The sequence below is a fragment of the Pyxicephalus adspersus genome, chromosome 2 (assembly GCF_032062135.1).
Source record: "Pyxicephalus adspersus chromosome 2, UCB_Pads_2.0, whole genome shotgun sequence".
Lineage (NCBI taxonomy): Eukaryota > Metazoa > Chordata > Amphibia > Anura > Pyxicephalidae > Pyxicephalus > Pyxicephalus adspersus.
The window spans coordinates 5,291,533-5,311,382 of NC_092859.1; the positions used below are offsets into that span (position 1 = coordinate 5,291,533).

Below are 19,850 nucleotides of genomic sequence, written 5' to 3' on the forward strand. Positions count from 1 at the left end.
CCAAAATGTGTACTGAATTAACAGGAGGTCATGGAACCTTAGATGATAAAACAAAAGAAAAATGTGACTTACCTGTAATGGGTGGCCATTGTGCTGTGGTCTTTATGGTGACACAGGCTGCGTATTTAGATTTTGCTTTGGCTGTTTGGATTTGGGATTAAATTCAATCCGACAAAAATGTTACCAAAATGTTTGTTGAATCTTGGGGAGGTCATAAAACCATGGATGATATAACAAATGGAAAAAAAATGACAGACATGTAATCGATGGTCATTGTGTCGTGGTTCATACAGTGGAAGGGTTTTTTTGTTCAGATTTTGGTTCAAGAAAAATTTGATCAAAATTGTACGTAAATATTAACAAAAACATAGAAACTTGGTCAGATATACCAAACAAAAAACATGAATTACTGGTTTGCACATTCGAATTTACTGTTCAAATATGGGATCAAGTTTGACTAGAGGAAGTTAGAGAAGCCTAACTGATATACCACATGGAATATTTGACTTGCCTGTACCAGATGGTCATTAGGTGGTGGTCCAGATAGTGGCAATGGTTTGCACATTTCGATTTGATTAGTGCTTGTTGTTTAAATCTGGGTTAAAGATGAAATAAACAGTGTTTAGGTTCAGGACAATCAGTATTTAACATTTTTGGACCAGTTTGCCAGAACCACCAAGAACAGATTTTTTCTTCACTTTTGCACTACCTTTATTTGATGTATTATAGTACATCAAAGTCACCAAATCCCTTAATCTTTACCCTTCAATATTTCACTTTCTCGCTGGTCCCTAGGCCCTACCACGTAGAAGCCATGGCTTCCACACACTGCACTGATGGAACAGCTGTACGTAATTTGTAATAGACGGGTCTATAAGAATAGGTTGAATCTGTTCCACACCATAGATACAGTTGGGTCTGATGTCTTATAGATTCATAAAGTTTACATGGCTCCACCCCACTATCCTTAAATCTGGTGTGACCCCTAATATTTTTAAGATATGTAATGGAATGTGAATACCAAGTGATCTAGTAGAATACGGGAGGAATAGTGTGCCATCGCTGGTGTCAGTGGGAAGAACAGTATTTCATCATTGGGGTCCATGGGAGAAATAGTGCCCCGTAGTTCATATCAGGAGGAGGAATAATGCCCCATCCTAAAAGTTAGTGGGAGGAATAGTGCCCCATAGTTGGTGTCAGGAGGAGGAATAGTGTTCCATAACTGAGGTAGGTGAAAGGTAAAGTAACCCCACTGTTTTTAACAGTGAGAGAAATAGTTTCCTATTGTTGGGGACAGTAGGAGAAATAACACCCCATATTCTGTATCAGTGGGAAGAATAGTGCCCCATCATTGGTGTCAATAAAAAGAATAGTGCCCCATCATTAGTGTTATGGGAGAGGAATAGTTCCCTATTGTTGGGATCAGTAAAAGGAATAGTGCCCCATTAGGGGGGTGAAAGGTTCTCTACTGTTGCAGTGAGAGGAATAGTGCCCCAGTATTGGTGTCAGTGGGAAGAATAGTACCCCATCCTTAATGTCAGTAAGAGGAATAACGGAATAGTGCCCCATTATCGGGGTCACTAGAAGGAAAATTACCCCACTGTTGGTATCAGTGGGAGGAATAGTTCCCTATCGTTGGGGTCAATAGGATAAATAATGACCCATCATCTGTACCAGTGGGAAGACTAAAGCCCTACCATTAGTGTCAGTTGGAAAAATAGTTTCGTATTTTTGGGAATAGAACATTGCCCCGTCATTAGTTTCAGGGGATGAATGGTTCCCTATTGTTGGGGTAAGTGGGAGGAATACTGCCCCATCCTTGGTATCAGTGAGAGGAATATTGCCCCATCATTAGTGTCAGTTGGAGAAATAGTTCCCTATTTTTTGAGTAAGAAGAAATAGTGCCCCATCTTTAGCCTCAGGGGGAGGAATAGTTCCCTATTGTTGGGGTCAATAGGAGGAATAATGCCCAATCATTAGTGTCAGGGGGAGGAATATGTAAACTACATGGAGTCGCTATATCAGAGAGGGTGGGAAGGACAAGGCGGTGGGGCTCCTTGCAGCATCTTCCCCATAAGAAGTGGTCATTAGCTGTCAGTTGTTTATGGATGCAGCAGGACTCACTAAGGGACAGCAGTACTTCAAAGTACATTCGCCATATTCACCACCACAGATGCCAAATATCCAAATAGTTTGTGTTGTCCGTACCTCCACTATTTTAGTGAGGGAAGTGTAATACCTATTTGTAAGCACTGGGTGGCGCCCTCCCTCCTCTACCTCACCACAACATTCCACAAAATCAGTCCCGGGGCTTCCCTAGCAAATCTCAGATAGGTAACCCTCAACGCGCTGTAGCCAATGAACGCGAAAAGGAAGAAGGGACTTTCCCAATAGAAATAGAGTGAGCGTCTCCGCTGACAGCTGCAACACGCTGTGAGCCAACAAAGGGCGTGTCTAACTCAGTGATTGACATCCGGAAAACACGCAGCCAATGATCTGCCAGACAGTGGCGAGAAACCCTATGTGAGTGACAGCATCACATATATGCAGCCAATGAATTTAGAGCAGGTGTCCAGATCTCAGCCAATAAAAAGTGACAAGAAAGTAGGCGGGGCAGAGTCTGTTCGACCAATCCATGACGCGCTGGTGTTGAGCCGTCAATCATGTCGCAACGTCGCTAGGATACCTGAAAAAGATAGCTGAAAGTGAAAGAAGGTGGGGCGATGCTGTAGTCACGGCTTCTGACAGATAGCCAATCGCGGGAAACCACGCTATGGTTGGTAGGCTTTTGATTGGTCAAAGATCGGAAGTCTTGCGTTGGTTGGCAAATGTGTAGGTGTGACATCCGGAAGCGGAAGTACTGAGGACTGTGTAGGTACATAGGATGTACAGCACGGGAGTGACAGGGGAGTAACAGGTAATGTATATGCGCGTTCCCCCCTAAGTCTACAGGTCACGTGACTTGATTGTAGTGTCTAAGAGGACCTGTCTACCATGGTTACCATGGTGATAGAATGGAGTATATACCGTAATTTGAGAGGGGTTGGGTATTGTACAGGAAGGGTGGCTTGGTGGGGTCTGATGCACATACACAAGTCATTATATTTGGGTGCTGTGACCAGTGGCTATACTCGTCACTCTTAGGGTGGTATTAAAGTGTATGCATACCTGAAATCTATGTCGTGTTTGGTGTCAAGGCTTGTGGTATACAAAGTTCCCTGCCGGTAACGGGACTTCCTTTTATATGCTGACAACATCATACCTATACCTGGCAATTGTCCAAAGAGTTGTCACCCTGCCATGTTTGCCATCTGAGCTGCCCATCATGGCGGTCCAGCTACAAGCGTACATGGCAGGCTGACAATACTGTGTATTGGTGTCCCATGATTTCTTATTGGCTGGCTATATCAATAGCCTGATGTACCTAATAAAGTGGCCACTGGGAATATATAAGCTATAAAAGTTGCCAAGCTGATGATGTCATCGATCAAAAACTTTATTGTTCACAAAATCACAAGCTGTAATCAGGTTGGGAGAATCACAGCCAAGATTTTTCTTGTCTTGCCAGGATCAATAAAGTTTTAGACCCATTGGTCTAAAACTTTATTGTTCCTGGCAAGACAAGCAAAGACTTGTCATGAAATGACATCATCTGTTTACAGCTTCAGGAGGAGGTGCTTAGACCCTGCCTGCACCCCACTGGCGCCCCTGTTGTTGGTCTGGTCATCCCTTCTATGTTGTCTTCACCAGCCAGACATCATTATAGGCAAACCAAATCCTGTATGGCTGCCCCCTGCTGTCTTTGCGCTGCATTACAAAAAGATTGGTAAAATCATAAAGCCTTGGCCTTACTTCTGGGTTGTATCTCCGTTTTCTTGTGTCACTTGCCCTCCCAGAGGATCACGGGAAAGCTTAGAATCACCTTGGCAGCTTTACAGATGTGCTCATGTCCACAAGAGGGCGTACTAGCATCACTACGATTTGGCGAGCTGGGTAGTATGGTGGGAAGGTGTAATACAGTGCTTGGGCAGCAGGGGGCAGCCTCTATAAGCAGATGTGGATTGGTATATATTAAGTCATATTTTTCTGCTTTTTTTACCAGCAGCAGGAAGAGGACCGCGTCATCCCGAAGCAGAGCGCCCCCCACAGCCGGCATGGAGAGAGATCGGCGCGGTATGAGCGGAGTCCTGTCCTCTCTCTCCCTCCTCTGTGTCATCCTGGATCTCCAGCTGGATGGTGAGATTGATGGGGATGTTACTGGCCAGCAGTGAATACTTTTTTCAGGCTCAGATCATGGCAGGTCACTGTCTGCATGGAGTTTGTATGTCCTCCCAGTTTTTGGAAGCATAATCCCCCCCCCCACCCTAATTGGCCTGTGTAATGACATATGACAATGGCGGGGTGTGATCTCCTCCGAGTCCCAGTTAGTGATATGACTATGGACTTTGTACAGTGCCATGGTACATGTTGGTGCTATACCCATGATGATATAACTATCATGCCAGGAAGGGGTCAGGTGCGTTTGTGTTTACTAGAAGCACAAACCAAACCCCAAAAATTAAATATAATTAATTTTACTAGTCCTTGGATGTGGTGGTTACATTTGTTTTTTCTTTTTTCGGCTCTTTTTCAGCAAGTACAGAACATGCTTGCTGATCCTGCCAGAAATGCAGTGATCTGTAATTTTCTATAGGCAAATATGCATTAAAATTCAGTAAATTACTTGGGGGGCGACCACCAACATGGTATGGGGATGAACAAAAGCAGACATGTTTGTCGTCTGCCCTGGGTGACAACATGGATCTAGTATAGTAAGTGAGTGTTGTCACCCTCCATCCAAGACAGTTAGTGTGTTATGTGTTGACTTGTACTGAGGGAAATACTAGGGGTGTTACTCCTGACTGTCTTGTTAATAATGTCCTATTTGTTGAGGGCTCTGACATAAGGAAAAAAACCTAAATTGCGTCTATATGGGGATAGCTGCCTCCCCTTACCAGGATGGCCACTTCCTCCACCAGGCTGGCTGGCAGCTTCTATGAGCGACCGCCTCCTACCAGGATGGCCCCACCTTCCTTCTACACGTGGCCGCCTCCCTCCTAAGAATGGCCGCCACCCTCCTGAAAATGGCTGCCTCCCTTCTACGAGTGGCCGCCTCCACCCGCCAGGACGGCTGTCCTCACTCATTGACCAGTCCAGATGAAGCCATAGCAAGCCAGTAATGGGGAAATAGCTGCAGGGTGATGCCAGACAATACTGGTGATTGGGCCCTTCCCCTCTTCATGTCTGTTGTAGGCCCGGCTGCCATATTGCTGGTCCTCTTTAAATTACAATAAATACCCCTCGGCTCCTGGATGATTTTGTAAGCCCCGGATGTTGTAACCAGAGCTCTCTAACATTTGTTTTTTCTTATCGAATCTCGTGTAACGTGATCCTCTAAACAAAAACCCTGTGCTCCGAGAAAAAGTGTAAGTGCAAACACACCACACAAAAAAAGTGCACTGGGGTACTATTTGTGATCCCTCTTCTAAAGAGGAAGGGCCACCCAATTTCCCCAGACCCCCTGAAACAAGGCTCCTGACGAGGGCTGGGTACTAAGGTCACCCAGCAGAAGCTGAAGTGGACCTACTTGCCCCTCTGGCCGAAGTCAGATGGGGGCCTTTTTTTCTAAGTCAGTCCCAACAGATACTAAGCTGGGAGCTCTCCCGAACAGAGACCCCCAGTAAGGGAGAGTACCTGACCGTAAGGCCAAAGTACTCCCCAAGACTTCAGGGCTAGCTCATAGCGAAATAGCACCCTCCATCAAAAGCTCTCTAACGTTTGTTGTTTCCCCGGCAGGATCCCTGGCAGCCAGCCAGTCTGAGATAGAGAACCACCTGGAGATGGGCCGCAAACTCCTGGCTGCTGGACAACTGGCCGAAGCTCTGTCCCATTATCACTCCGCCGTGGGTAGGTATTACACCACCTGCACAAAACTTATGTCGAGGTAAAGACACCATGTCGCCAAATGTTCAGCCTCTAATACTCCTAGATTGTAAGCTCTTTGGAGCAGCGTCCTCTGCTCCTCCATTGTCACTGTCTATTTAATGTACAGCGCTGCATAATATGTTGGCACTATATAAATCCTGTTTAACAATAATAATTTATATATATTTTTAATAAGCGTCTTACACTGTACAGTAGAAGCTGCAGCCAGATAAAGCCCACCTCATTTTCTAGCTGGAGGATGCTCAGTTTCATCTTGCCCCTCCCACTCCTGACTGACTGCCCCTGTCCCACCCATTTCATTCATTGAATTTATTTTCATTTAGGTTTAAGACCCCATGTGGGTCTTAATGCAAATTAACCCTGCCTAGGGACGCCCACTCCTTCCCACTCATTTACTCATTAGGGCATTTTGATATTTGCATAACTCCTCCCAAGAGCCAGCCCACTGCTTACATCGGGGCATCTTGAGATAAATACCATGGTCTTGCTGTGATTATTTCAGGACGATATGTTCAGCACCCTGCTGGCTCCTCCCACCATCCATGTCTACCTGTAATGATATAACATTCTTAACTTGCAGATGGAGACCCCAAAAACTACCTGACGTATTACAAGCGGGCCACCGTCTACTTGGCGATGGGGAAATTCAAATCTGCTCTTCCAGATCTCAGCAAAGCCATTGACCTGAAGCCGGACTTCCTGGCTGTAAGTTACCGGATCCGGACACTTCCTCTGCATGTGCTGTGATGTCACTTCCTGTGTATGTGCTGGTGATGTCACTTCCTGTGCATGTGCTGGTGATGTCACTTCCTGTGCATGTGCTGGTGATGTAACATCTTGTGTATGTTTTGGTGATGTCACTTCCTGTGCATGTGCTGGTGATCAGATATCTGGTGTGTTTCTAACCTTTTTCGTATTCATTATCTTCAGGCCAGACTTCAGAGGGGAAATATTCTTCTGAAACAAGGGGACACCCAGGACGCCGAGCAGGATTTCCGTGCTGTGGTGAGTGTACAGTGATTGAAGTTCTCAAGAATATGAAGTGTTGAATCACTGGTCTCTAGTGATTGGTTGGGCAGTGTTCTCATAAATTTGAAGTGTCCAGTGTTCTCCCCTGCCCCTTTTAGCTGGGTGCACCACCAAGCACTTTTGAGTAACCACCCGGCTGTTTTTGGGAAGTTACTGAAAATTTGGGTCACAACACGGGCGCTGGACAGTTGGGGCGTAATACAAAGACAGTGGAAAAATTGGACGTACTATGTGGGTGGGCATTAAAGAGATGGAAAAAAATGTAGTACTGGTAACATTATTAAACTTAAAAAAAAAAATCTATTTTCTGCTTTTTCCCAACAGTTACTCAGCAGCCCAACCAATGAAGAAGCAAAGAACCAATTGGACCGAGCGAGAGAAGTAGAGGAGAGGCATGAGGAGGCATGGGCGGCCTATAACAGAGAGGATTATGGGGAAGCAATCAGCTTGCTAGAGAAAGTGATTGAGGTAATGAGTGGACGGTATCATGTACTTTTGCAATTTCTTACTTTACCTGCTAGACTATTGATATGAAATATTTACATACTGCTTTCTTACTCCAAGTACTAAGTAGACTTTAAAACAAACCCTCACTGACATCTCTAGCTGCTGTTACTATGGAGTTATTCAAGTGGGAGGATTTCAGTGACATCTTGTGAGTTGTGTTTTTTTTTTTTTTCATGTTATACCTAAGGCTCTAATTTTTTTAATATTCATCTCAAATCTTTAGTACTCCCCTTGGGACCCCAGTGTAAGGGAGCTGAGGTCTGAGTGTTACCTCCGAATCGGAGATCTAAACAAGGCCATCCAGGACCTCAAACCAACAACCAAGCTCCGTAATGACAACAGAGCCGCTTTCCTGAAACTAAGCCGCCTCTACTACTCAATGGGGGAGCATGAGGAGAGTCTGAGGTAAGGAAGAGGACCTACAGAATGAGGGAACAGGTGGGGAGGATCTAATAACAAGGATCTAATTCCAGTATATCATGGAGGAACGTGGGGATGGTCTTATAGAACATGGAGGATCATGTAAGGAGGACAGGGTCTTATATATCATGTAGAAACAAGTATAGAACATCTGATATATTATGGTGGAACACGTGTAGGGGCTAAGTAGTGGAGAATTTAATATACCTTAAGAAAGTAGTCTGAGGTGAAGGAGATCTGATATATCATGGTGGAGCACGTGTAGGGTCTAAGTAGGGGAGAATCTAATTTACTTTAGGGGAACAGTCTGGGGTGAAGAGTTGGAGAGAATTTAATATAACTTAGGGCAGAGGACAGCAAACTCCGGCCTTTAGGCCAGATACGGCCTACCCAGTAGTTCGTTTCCGGCCGAACGCCCCCTAGCCGATCCGGCCTAAGCCGGCCACGAACTCGCAGCTTCGCGGATCGGCCAGGGGGAGTTAGGAACTGCCGGAGCCGCTGGAGCGAGCTCCAGTGCCGCCTCCTTGCTGTTGCTCCCCTATTTACCACAGTCGGCATTAATACCTCCGCCGCTGCGGTAAATAGGGAAAGCTCCCTGAAGGGAAATCCCTCTCGTCCGTAATGCATACAGAGGGGAGGGATTTCACTTCAGGGGGCGTTCCCTGGTGGTGGGCGGAGCCATTAGGGCGGGACTCAAAGTCCCACATCTGAAATGGCTTATTGGCTATGAAAGTTTGCAGCCTTAAGGGGACAGTCTGAGGTGAAGGAGATCTGATATATTATGAGTAGGGGAGAATCTAATATACCCTAGGCGAACAGTTAAATGAGTTAAAGGAGCTCTGATATATTATGGTGAACACATGGAGGGTCTGAGGTGAGAAGGTTTTATTATATCCTGGGGTTAACACATGTAGAGTAACTAATATATCATGGGGAAACACTTGCATGGTTTGAGGTGGGGAAGATCCTAAAGTATATATCGTAGGGATCATGCACAGGGTTTGTAGTGAAGATCTTCTATATATTGTAGGAACCATTGTAGAGGATTTAAAATATCAATAGGGAGGTAACATTCGGAAGGTTAAGGGGAATCTAATATACCTTGGGGGGAAAAGTCTGAGGTGAAGCAGGTCTGATATATCATAAGGGAAAACACATGTAAACTAATATATCATCAGAAACAAATGCATGGTCTGGGGTGGACAGTATATATCATAGGGATCATGTGGAGAACTTGAATATAATATATCATAGGACTGCATGTAGAAAAGATCTTGTATATCAATAAGGTAAGACATGGAGGTTGAGATCTTATATTTCATGAGTTGCATGGGATCTAATCTGTATCTTATAAATCACGGAAGATCTGAGGTTAGGAGTGGATATCGTTTATCATGAGGGAATACATGGAGGGTTAAGGTCAGGAGGAGTACAACGCCATGGGGTCTAATAAACTGTGTGGGGAAAAGTGGAAAAGGTCTGTTGTACCATATTAAAGGACAAAGGAAGTCTAGTATGAGGGGTCTACCATACAACCAGGGAGGGTGCAAGTTGCAGTGTGCTGCACCATTAGACAACATAAGAAGAGAGATGAGAGATCCACTTTAACACAGGTCCTGTGTTATATGAGGATGCTGGGGGTGAGGCAGACCTGCTATAAAGTTTTATTGGCCTGTTACTAGAACATTGTGTTTTTCTGTTTGCTCTTTTAGCCAAGTGCGAGAGTGTCTGAAGCTAGATCAGGATGACAAAGATTGCTTCTCCCATTATAAACAAGTCAAGAAGCTCTCCAGACAGCTGGAATCGGCCGAGGAACTAGTCCGAGACCAAAGGTAATTTTTTGTGCACTTACCTCCCCTTTCAACATGAACAGGTAAATAAAAAAGAATGAATGGTGACCATTAGTAAGGACCATGCATGGATTCAGGAATAGAAAGAATGGCAACTGTCACCCTGGAGAACTGTTGGATATTATTTATTTATTAAATACATTTATATAGAGTCAGAAAAGAGCCTTGCACATCATTCTCTAGATTCCCAAACACTGAAGGGCCAGTTTTGTCAGATAAAATGAGGAGAACTGGAAAACTCCATGCAGATATTGTTGAGACAAGATAAGGCCAGAATGTTATATGTATTGCATGTCCTTTATGTTTTTAGATTGTGGGAAGAAACCGGAGTAGCCGGAGGAAACCCACACCAACGGAAGGCGAACCTGCAAAGGCCAAAGTGCTGGCCGCTGACCCACTGTGCCCGTATTTGTACATTGTAGTGGCCCTGTGTTATTCAGTTAATCATTGTGTGTTCTGCAGGTATGAAGCTGCTATAGAAAAATTTGAAGCTGCCATGAAAACAGAACCAAATGTAGAAATTTACAGAAAACAGGCAAAAGAGCGGATCTGTCACTGCTTGTCTAAGGTGAGTCCTATAGCCGTGTTTTGGGGTCCAACCATAGATGGCTGAAATGTAAAGTGTAACCTGGTGTCATGTGACCTGCAGAGTCAGCACACAGAAGCCGCTATCAAAACGTGTACAGAAGCCCATCAGAGAGACCCTCACAATCCGCAGGTGCTAAAGGACAGAGCCGAGGTCTATATTCTAAATGAAGAATACGAGAAAGGTCTGTGCATGGTCTGTGTGTGGTGTCTCTTCTTCTCATTGTCATTTTTATCTCACTTTAGTTATTTCTGTCGCCATTTCTCCTGCAGGACTCCCTTCTTCTCTCTTCCTTAACATCTCCTTGCTCCATGCTCCTGTCATTTACCATCTCTTGTCAGCTTCTTCTTTCTTTTTTCCTCTCATTTCCTGTTTTTTCTCTTCTTTGTTGTGTCTTGTCCCAGCTCCTTCTCCACCTCTCTCATTTTATACCCTCTTCTCTTTTTCCCAGATATGTCCTCCTGTTTCTTATCCTGTGTTATCTTTTATCCTTCCATGTCTGGTATTTTTTTATCCCCTCTCCTTTCTCATTCCATCTTCTCTTTTTCTGTGTCCAAGCTATCCCTCTTATTTCCTGTCTCCTTACCTGTTCATCCCTACCCTTTCCTCCATTTTGCTCTCTTCACAGTTCCTTTTTTAACGTCTCTTATTTCCCCTTTTTTGCTATCTCCACCCCCTCCTTTACATTAATTTATTCTGCACTTTTGCATGCAGTCAGCTCTGCCTTATCCTCTCCTTTCCTCTATCCTCTCTTTTATCTCTTTTCTCCAGTCCCTTTATACCTTTTCTTGCCTTTAGTTCGTTTTTTTTTCTCATCTCTCTCATCTCATCTCTTTCTTTCTTCCCCTCTTTAATAATATATATTATTAAGCCATGTATTTCCTGTAACCCTACATCCCTGGATGCACAGTTGCCCTATTAGTAAAAACAGAATAATGTTCCTAGTGCCATTCATTGTCCTAATAAGGGAAACAACTTTTTTTTTTTTAGGATTTGTAGTGACAAAATCCTTTTTAAGAGGACTCTGTGGGGCTTCTCTTGTTATCTGAAATATTTCTTCCTCATGTTTTGTAGGTAATAGAGGCAAAAGTCGGAGATTTTTTAAATAAATTTTACTTATAAGAATCACAAAGTGCATACAAAGAATATGGCGTTTGCAGTATAACTAGACGTAGCTTAAATTAGATGTGGTTTATGCAATTGAAATTAAGAACAGATCGTCTCTTCACCCAACACGCTTTTCCTAGCGGCTTCCTCAGGGTTTTTTTTATAGAGACTAGTAGAAATAACTGGTCACATGTAGAGGATAACCCATAATGGGTATCATTGTTCAAGTGGATAGGTAAGTGATTTTTTTTTTTTTTTATTTCCCTGTGGGGCATTTAATATACCCTAATACCCTCAGGCACCATTAGATCATTACAACCAGCCACATTTTACGAGTTTCTTCACAAGCAGAACCTTTAATGCCCTATCTCCTGCCCCACGGGGAAATAACCTGAATGCCTTAAAAAAGCAATCCCTCTTACCTATATGCCCAGCCATTGATACTCATTATGGGTTACCCCCTATAGGTGACGGGTTATTTCTAATAGACATAATCTAAACACAACTACTTTAGTGCATCAACTCCTAATTACAGTATCAATGCTCCTTCATCCACAAATAAGAGTCCCTAAAAAAATAAACCCTGAGGAAGCCGAAACGCTTCAGGTAAGGAGAAGATGGTTCTTTAATTTCAATTACATAAACCACTTTTAAGCCATAATCTTTTTATGTACTTTGTGATTCTTATAAGCAAAATGTATTTATTTTTACTTGCCTAAAAAATCCCTGTCTTTTGCCTCTATTACCTACCTATTGTAAACCAGGGGCTGGCAACTACTATTACATTATGTTCTAACCTTGTTGGGAAATCTGAGCTCTATCAAACTACTTTACTCTTCCTCACATTTTTGCTTTTTTTTTGCAGCGGTGGAGGATTTCCAGCAAGCCAAAGAGCTGGATGGAGAGAATGAGGAAATAAAGGAAGGTCTGGAGAGGTCTCAGAAGCTTCTCAAACAGTCCCGTAAAAGAGATTACTATAAGATCCTGGGTGTGAAGAGGTAACCTCCACATTTGTATGGATCTGTGTATATGATGTATTTGTTATGGGGACAGTCTGTGAAGACTTTATTGTCTTATAGAAATGCCAACAAACAAGAAGTGATCAAAGCATACAGGAAGTTGGCACAGCAGTGGCACCCAGACAACTTCCAGTCAGAGGAGGAAAAAAGAGAGGCCGAGAAGAAATTCATCGATATTGCAGCTGCCAAAGAAGTGTTAACAGACCCAGGTATGAACTATTGTTTTGTTTTAGTGTAATGTTTCATAGTCAACAGTGTTGGTGCTATATAAATTGTTTATTAATAATAATAATAATAATAATAATAAATATTCAGCTAAATATAATCCAGGGGCATCATAACAGAAGGAAATCGGCCAGGTCCGAGGTCCGACACAATTTCTGCTATAGCTGTACAATCAAAAATATCCTAATCCATGCTGTTTGGAGAGTTCCCATAATTCTTCATGAAACTCCCCAATTTCTAGTTGGTTTCTGATTTCATAGCTGGAGTAATGTGAAAAAATCTAGCTGGCTTAATGGGTCCTTGTGGATCTAGAGGAGTGGCCATTCTGGATATTTGCATGGAGACTGCCCTAGATAACAACCAGACATGATTATGGGCCTCTATAAGGCTCTATTAAAAAAGACAGTCAAAGTCTAAATGAGGCTGGACATCATCTATCTATGAAATGGGACGGGTTCTATCTGAGTTGCTGCAGCTTTTAACACATATTGTGAAAAGGTCACAGTGTGCTGTGAAAGAGTAATTTCAGTCAAGGAGAGGAACCTGTACAACTGTGCAAGACTGAAAAGAAGGCATGGGGGGGGGGGTCAGGTGGCCAGCTATAAACGGAAAGAGGAGGGGGGTCGGTGGACAGCTTTGGCGGAGCGGGAGGCCAGTAGGCTGCTTTTGCCGGAGGGGGAGGCCCGCGGGCTGCTTTGCTGGAGGGGGAGGGCCGCGGGCTGCTTTGCCGGAGGGGGAGGCCCGCAGGCTGCTTTATTAGAAGAGAGGAGTGATCATTCCTAGAGGCTGGAGGAAAGATTTAAAGAAGAGTAGGCTAGTTGGCAGATTTATTACAGATGTTACAAATAGCAGCTCCCAGATTTTTCTCCATATGAGTACTTTTGTGGTGTAACATGTAAAGAACTGCTTCCTATTATTCTTGTTATCCCTTTTGCAGAGATGCGTCAGAAGGTGGACGCCGGAGAAGATCCACTGGACCCCGAGAACCAGCAAGGCTCAGGACATCACCAGCAGTGGCCTTTTGAGTTTAACCCTTTCGGCTCAGGCAACTTCCACTTTAAATTTAACTTTAACTGATTCCTGGGCCCTTCCTTCTGGGGGCTGACTGTTACCAGGAACGCACACTCCATGGTGGCCCACTCTCCAGGTCACCTCCTTAAGAACTCTTTAAACATATCCGTTTACAGTGCGGAAGAGCCTTTTAAATGCCGTCGCATGCACCAGTGTGTGAACAGCTCCCGAAGATGCTTCCCCTGGGCGATTTACCCAGCAGTAGGCTAATCATGACGGGGCATTGACCTCCACCACTCGGCCTGTTCTCCTGGACTTTTGTGGAACTGGTTCCAACAGAACCGTGAAATGAAGTACTGTTAGGGGTGCACAGATCACCTCGTTCAAAATTAGAGTTTGGTCAAATTAAACAGAAAAAAATGGAAAAAAAACTTTGAGAGTTGTAGGGGGTGGGAAAAGATATATTATTAAAGAATAAATTCTTTCAAATGAGAAACCTTGTATTCCCCTTCTATCCCCTAGATCAGCTTTGCCAGCCATGGGTACTTCAGAGATTTGCTAGGGGTCCCTTGAACAATTATTAATCTCTGCTTCACATTGGTTTTGTTTCCTGATATTTGTAAGGGAAAGATTAGACCCTCAATGACCATTGACCATCAGTGTAAGGGGTCCTTCTCTTCTCTCAATGACCACAAATGTTTAATGATTACCGATCCAAAAGTGGCCAAAGACCAATGTCCACCAAGAATAAGTGAGCCCTACTTGGCTAGTCCACTGATTGCCTATGAAAAGGGACCCTTTCCTGTCAATCGGCAACTTACCAGGGCCTTTTCCCAGTGGCCACAATTAAGGGGGCCCGTCTTTCCATCACTAATATAAGGTAGCACTTCACCGCTGATCTCCCCTGGAAGAAGGCTTTTTCCCAATGACCACCAATCTGAGGGAAATCTTGTCCAATGATCACCAATCTAGGAGGAACGAAGTCCAGTGACCACCAATGTTACGGGGCTCTTCTGTGCTGAACACTAATGTAACACAGCTTTCCCCTCTTACCATCAATGTAATGGGGCCCTTTGCTACTGATCACCAATGTGACCACCAATCTAAGGAGGCCATTTTTACTTATCAATGTAAAGTTGCCCTTCTCTGCTGATCCCCAACCTAACAGGGCCTTCTAAACTGAACACAAATGTAAAGAAGTCTTTTTCCCAATGACCACAAGTTTAAGAGCCCTGTGTCCTTCAATCATCAATGTAAGGAGGCTCTTTTGTAAGTGAGCCCTTGTCCACCGGTGTAAGGGGCCCTTCTCTACTGACCAGTGATCTAAGGGAGCCTTCTATCCATAACCACCAATCTAGATAGCCCATAGTCCACTGACCAATGTAAAGCGGTCTTTTTAATGCAATAACCAACCTAATCGGACCTTCTAAACTAAGCACCAATGTAAATGGGGCCTTCTGTCAAGAACCACCCATCTAAGAGGGCATGTGTTTTTTGATCACCAATGTACGATGGCAGTTGCCCACTGAGCACTAGTTTAAAGGAGGTGCTTTTTTCCACTGACCACCAATGTGAGGGGACCTTCTCTACTCTATTACCATTGTAAGTAAGCACTACACTGACTTGTCTTTGTACCGGACATTGTATGAATGTAGAAACAACTTTATTAAAACTCTACGCATTTGACAGCAAACACAGCTCCCCCTTTAGGAGTATACCTAGTACAACCTGAAAACAGCAGGAGCAGTACTTACATTTATGGGAACTGTCCACGTCACCAAAGCCATTTTGACTAAACACCCCTCAAACAATCACACATAAACACTCATAGAGCATAAAAACTCCATGCAGATCATGCATGCAATAGCTGAGGGATGATGTCGTTCCGGTAAAAGACAAGACTATTTGGAATGTATTGCTTTGCATAGATTTTTCTTCAGCTGGTTAATCATTACTATTAATTTGTTGCAAAGTTTATCTTTCAGTGTCACCTTCAGCGGTTCCCCCACAGCCTAGTCATTTGTTGCAGCTTTGTGGGAGGTTACAGCTGAACTGCATGATAAGCAAATGTCCAAATACAAGAGAGATGTGTATTCTTCAGCTGGCCATACATGGGTCAATATTTCGGTATGCTGTGGGGGAGTGTGGCGGATGTTAAGTGGCCCATACCGTTGTCCTGTGTTGAGCAGAATTAGCTGTCTTGTCTCCGCCCCCTCCTGTAGTTTTGTGAATGCAGCTTGCGGTGGGTGTGGTCTTTTGGCCCCTTCTACAGCTTTGCTCTCTGCACCCTATATGAAGAACAGCGACGTATCTACATTTACAAGATAATATCTGGGTTTATGAGGCATTCGGTGCACACAAAGTGAATTTATATTATTTGTGACATAAGGAATATGTTTTAATAAAAATGTTTGTGCTCGGAGTTTAGCATTTAATATACCTGACTGCTAAATACAGTGTTACTACAGCACTGTGAACAAAAGGCAAATTCAATATATGAAAATAAGTATATTTGAATTCTGTATTTGTGCAATTTGTACATGAAGGTCCTGTACAAGTCTTTCTTTTTTTAATGTCCTCCCAACACCCCAGTGGCTGCAATGCTTACTTCTCTCCTGAGCTGTCAATTGCAGTTCTTCTTTTCCACCACTAGATGTTATCAGTTTCCTGAATAATATAGTACATAATATCATTCAATTTGACTGAGAATCCTGTAGGTGCAGGATTTCATGGACCTGCCTTCTACTGGGAAGTCATCACAGCAGCCTGGACCAACAGCGTAATGATGCATGGAATGCGTCACATGATGTGCAGGGTCCTTATAGGGTCTTCACCTGGTGATAAGCAGTCCTTGATAACACTGGGGAATGCTTTTTTTTTTTTGAGTTAGACCTTACACTTGTTTTTTTTTACTAATGTTTGGGTGGTGAATCCAGAAATGAGCCCAGTTTTTTGCTATCACATCCAGATTTTATGATACAGGGTACCCTCCATTTTTGTCAAAAAACATACAAATTTCACATACAATGAAATTATAATGAAATAATAACTTGAATGTACTGTTTATTTAAATTTCTTTTGTTTAAAGAATTTATTGTTACTCTATGACTATTTTTTTTACAGGAAAACATTTGAAAATGAATCGGTTAAGTGGTTAAGGTCAAAATTTCCTCTCTAGCTTTTCCTGCAGTGTTCAGTGTTAGGACAATCCCGCCGGATGCTCCAACAATAATCAGCCATCATATGTACATCCCATCTACCATGATACCGTCCTTCCATGACCCTCAAATCTTGGTGGAATCATTCACCTTGCTCATTACTGACTGCACCAAGGTTTTCCGGGAAGTTTGAAAGATGGCTATGCAGAAAATGCAACTTGATGCTCATATTGCAACCAAGCATTTTGTAGCTCTCCAAGAGTTTCTGGGCAATTTCTGTGTAATTATTTGTTCGTGTGTTTCCAAGAAAGTCCTTGAGCTGCCGAATCTGTGGACCATCAAACTCACCGGCCTTTATTTTTCCAAATGACCAGCTAGGAAATACCAAAATGATGAATTTAAAACAGTCTCCTTCAGTTGGCAAAGCTTTAACAAACTGCGGGAATATAATATTCTTTCTATCAACAAGTGGCTCATGTAGAATATTTGGATCACTTGGTTTTAGGGCAGATCTTGGAGGCCAATTCCTTTCCACCCAATGCCTCTCACGAGTTCTTCTGTCACACATGCACACATAACAGGGATACTTGGTGTATCCGCATTGCTGACCAAGAAGGAAGCATACCATTTTAAGGTCAACACAGATGACCCAATTGTGTTGGTGATATTGCAACAACTCAATGATTCTCTTTATGTCTGCATATTCTTCACAAAGAGAAACTGAATGGCCAATTGGGACTGACCCAAAAATATTGCCATTGTGAAGGAGGACACACTTTAAGCTCCGCTTTGAGCTATCGATAAGCTATTTTGTTGAGTTATTGTAATGCGCCTGGGCACACAAACCACAACCAACTCCAGATATCCTTTTATCACGTTTTATTATTGTCATAAAACACGACAAGGGTTAAGTCCGATAAGCAAAGTACAGTAGGGTAAGGCAAAGGCAGGTCAGGAACAATCCGAGGTCAGGGCAGGCAGCAGACAAGAATGGTCATTAAAAATCCGAGGTCAGGGCAGACAGAGTTCAGGCAAGAGTCAGGTTCAGACCAGGTCGCTATGGAAATGACAAATGGGATTAGCATAAACCAACACAAGGACACACCCAAGCACACTGTGTACACAGAGGCTTATAGCGGGCAATGGTGGTCAGGACAGGTTCTCCCTAAATGGCCAGAGTGACCTTGCGCCACCTGGCGCCATTTAATTGGAGGGTGACTTAATCCCCTGCGGTCGATTGGCCACAGGGAATTCAAACTAACTATCTCCAGCCCCGCGGCGAGGCAGCCGAGTGCCACGCTCTCAGCAGGTACAAGAGGCACGAATGAGCGCCTCTTCCCACAGCACCCTTGGGACGTGCACTACTTTGCACATCCAAAGGAAAGCTGAGAACAGGAGTTTCTGTAATCACGTCCATGGAGATGCAAGGGATGCCGCCTGGCTGAACAGTAGTTTGGCCAGGACGGATCCCTCCGTCTGCAGAGAGAGACACGCTGCGAGGAGGGCAACAACTTCGGCCATGCTGTCTGCTACAGCGGCGTCTCCCTCTGCGGCTGGGATCCCCAGGGATGCCGCTGGCTCGCAGGATGGGTAAGTTCCTTACAGTTATAGATTGGAATTCCCAATTCCTCCATTAAACCAGGTATATTATGGCAATACACAAAGCCACCGCCAGTTCTAAAGTATTTCGGAAATGCAATTTCTCTGGTTCCGAAGTGTGATACCTTCGTTCTTTTTTCATGTAAGTTTTTCTCACACAGTCTTGATGCTAGGAGTTCTGAAGCCTTCTTACATAGTCCCAAATCACTCAACTCATGCTGATCAAATCACTCACAAACAGAGTCCTCTTCAATTTCAAACTTTTCACCATTGTTGTCACCTAGTTCATCACCATAATCATGTTCTTCAAGAGAGGGTAGTGTAAGGAAAACCGGCACTGGGATTTCATCTGAATGGGCCACTGGCCGTATAGCTGATGGAAGAGTAGGAGACTCTATATTACATTTATTTTTCTTGTTATATCCTGAAGTTTTCATTAAACAATAGTAACAGTCACTGAAAAGATCTCCTGGCACTCGCCAAACCATAGGTATACCCAATGGCATCTTATCGTGTTGTCCACATCCGTAAACCCTGACACACTGCACACCTTATGAGGGGCCCAAGACTTATCCTGATCATCAAGTTTAACTTTGAAATATGCCAAATAGGCTTGCTGTACAAATGTGCTGATGACTGGGAATGGTGAAACTGCCACAGTTAAGATATAACCAGCGTTGTTTCGGCACTTACCACGAGAAACAGCAGAGCCAGACTTGATCTAAAATTAAGTAAATACGTGTGTACGCAGAAAAATAAATTTTGCTTATTCACTACTTTCAGAATCAGCATACCCATTTTAGTGTAACTAAGCTTAAAATTTGAAGTCAACAAAAAATTTGTTCAAAATTGTTCCCCAGTGTAATGAGCTGATGACAGCGTTGCTCCCTGTCATTCAGGAGCACCCTTTGTCATGAGATCAGAAGAGGACCCTATTGCTGCACCAGCCTGAGGGCTTCTGGAATAGGTGAACATATATTGATTTATACTGACTTCCTGTTCTTGTGACACCCACTCAAGAAAAGTTGATGTGGTTGTCACCTGGATCGCCATTAAAATGTCAGAGGTTCTTAGTCCTGAAGCCATGGGATTGATGTGACTGCTTGGGACAGATCGAATTGTAGGTTTGCTTTGAAGTACTCCTACGCATTTAGCTGGAGGAAAAGTCTGTGACAAGCGGTGCCACTGACGCCCAGGGGAATCAGTTTTTAACCAGTTATTAATCTGGTGGTTTATAGCCCTTCCTTCCTGATTAGATAATCTGAGAGGTTTATACATGGACGAAGTTATGAGTCCAAAATCTAACGAGATAGCAGCGTCATGTGCACAATGTAATTATAGATTGACATAGTGG

The 19,850-nt window shown here is 43.6% G+C and overlaps 1 protein-coding gene across 2 annotated transcripts; it reads left to right on the plus strand.

Annotated features, from left to right (window-relative positions):
• The first annotated feature begins 2,756 nt into the window (after positions 1-2,756).
• On the plus strand, positions 2,757-14,235 carry LOC140322718 (dnaJ homolog subfamily C member 3-like). 2 transcript variants are annotated; one of them, XM_072399291.1, is made up of 13 exons: positions 2,757-2,917; positions 4,103-4,236; positions 5,836-5,946; positions 6,566-6,690; positions 6,916-6,990; positions 7,339-7,482; positions 7,745-7,926; positions 9,654-9,773; positions 10,254-10,359; positions 10,441-10,561; positions 12,350-12,482; positions 12,564-12,712; positions 13,666-14,235. In XM_072399291.1, the coding sequence occupies exons 2-13, from the start codon at positions 4,155-4,157 to the stop codon at positions 13,803-13,805; spliced, it is 1,488 nt and encodes a 495-aa protein (XP_072255392.1). In that variant the 5' UTR covers positions 2,757-2,917; positions 4,103-4,154; the 3' UTR covers positions 13,806-14,235. The 2 variants fall into 2 exon arrangements, with proteins under 2 accessions (XP_072255392.1, XP_072255393.1); XM_072399292.1 differs by having other exon boundaries at positions 2,762-2,917; positions 4,106-4,236.
• The last annotated feature ends 5,615 nt before the right edge of the window (positions 14,236-19,850 follow it).

What these genes read in the sequence shown, in the direction of transcription:
- LOC140322718 (XM_072399291.1), top strand. Translation starts at nt 4,155, where the DNA reads ATGGAGAGAGATCGGCGCGGTATGAGCGGAGTCCTGTCCTCTCTCTCC. An exon ending in TCTGTCACTGCTTGTCTAAG is followed by an intron (nt 10,360 to 10,440) that starts GTGAGTCCTATA and finishes TGTGACCTGCAG; the next exon opens with AGTCAGCACACAGAAGCCGC. An exon ending in AGAAGTGTTAACAGACCCAG is followed by an intron (nt 12,713 to 13,665) that starts GTATGAACTATT and finishes TCCCTTTTGCAG; the next exon opens with AGATGCGTCAGAAGGTGGAC.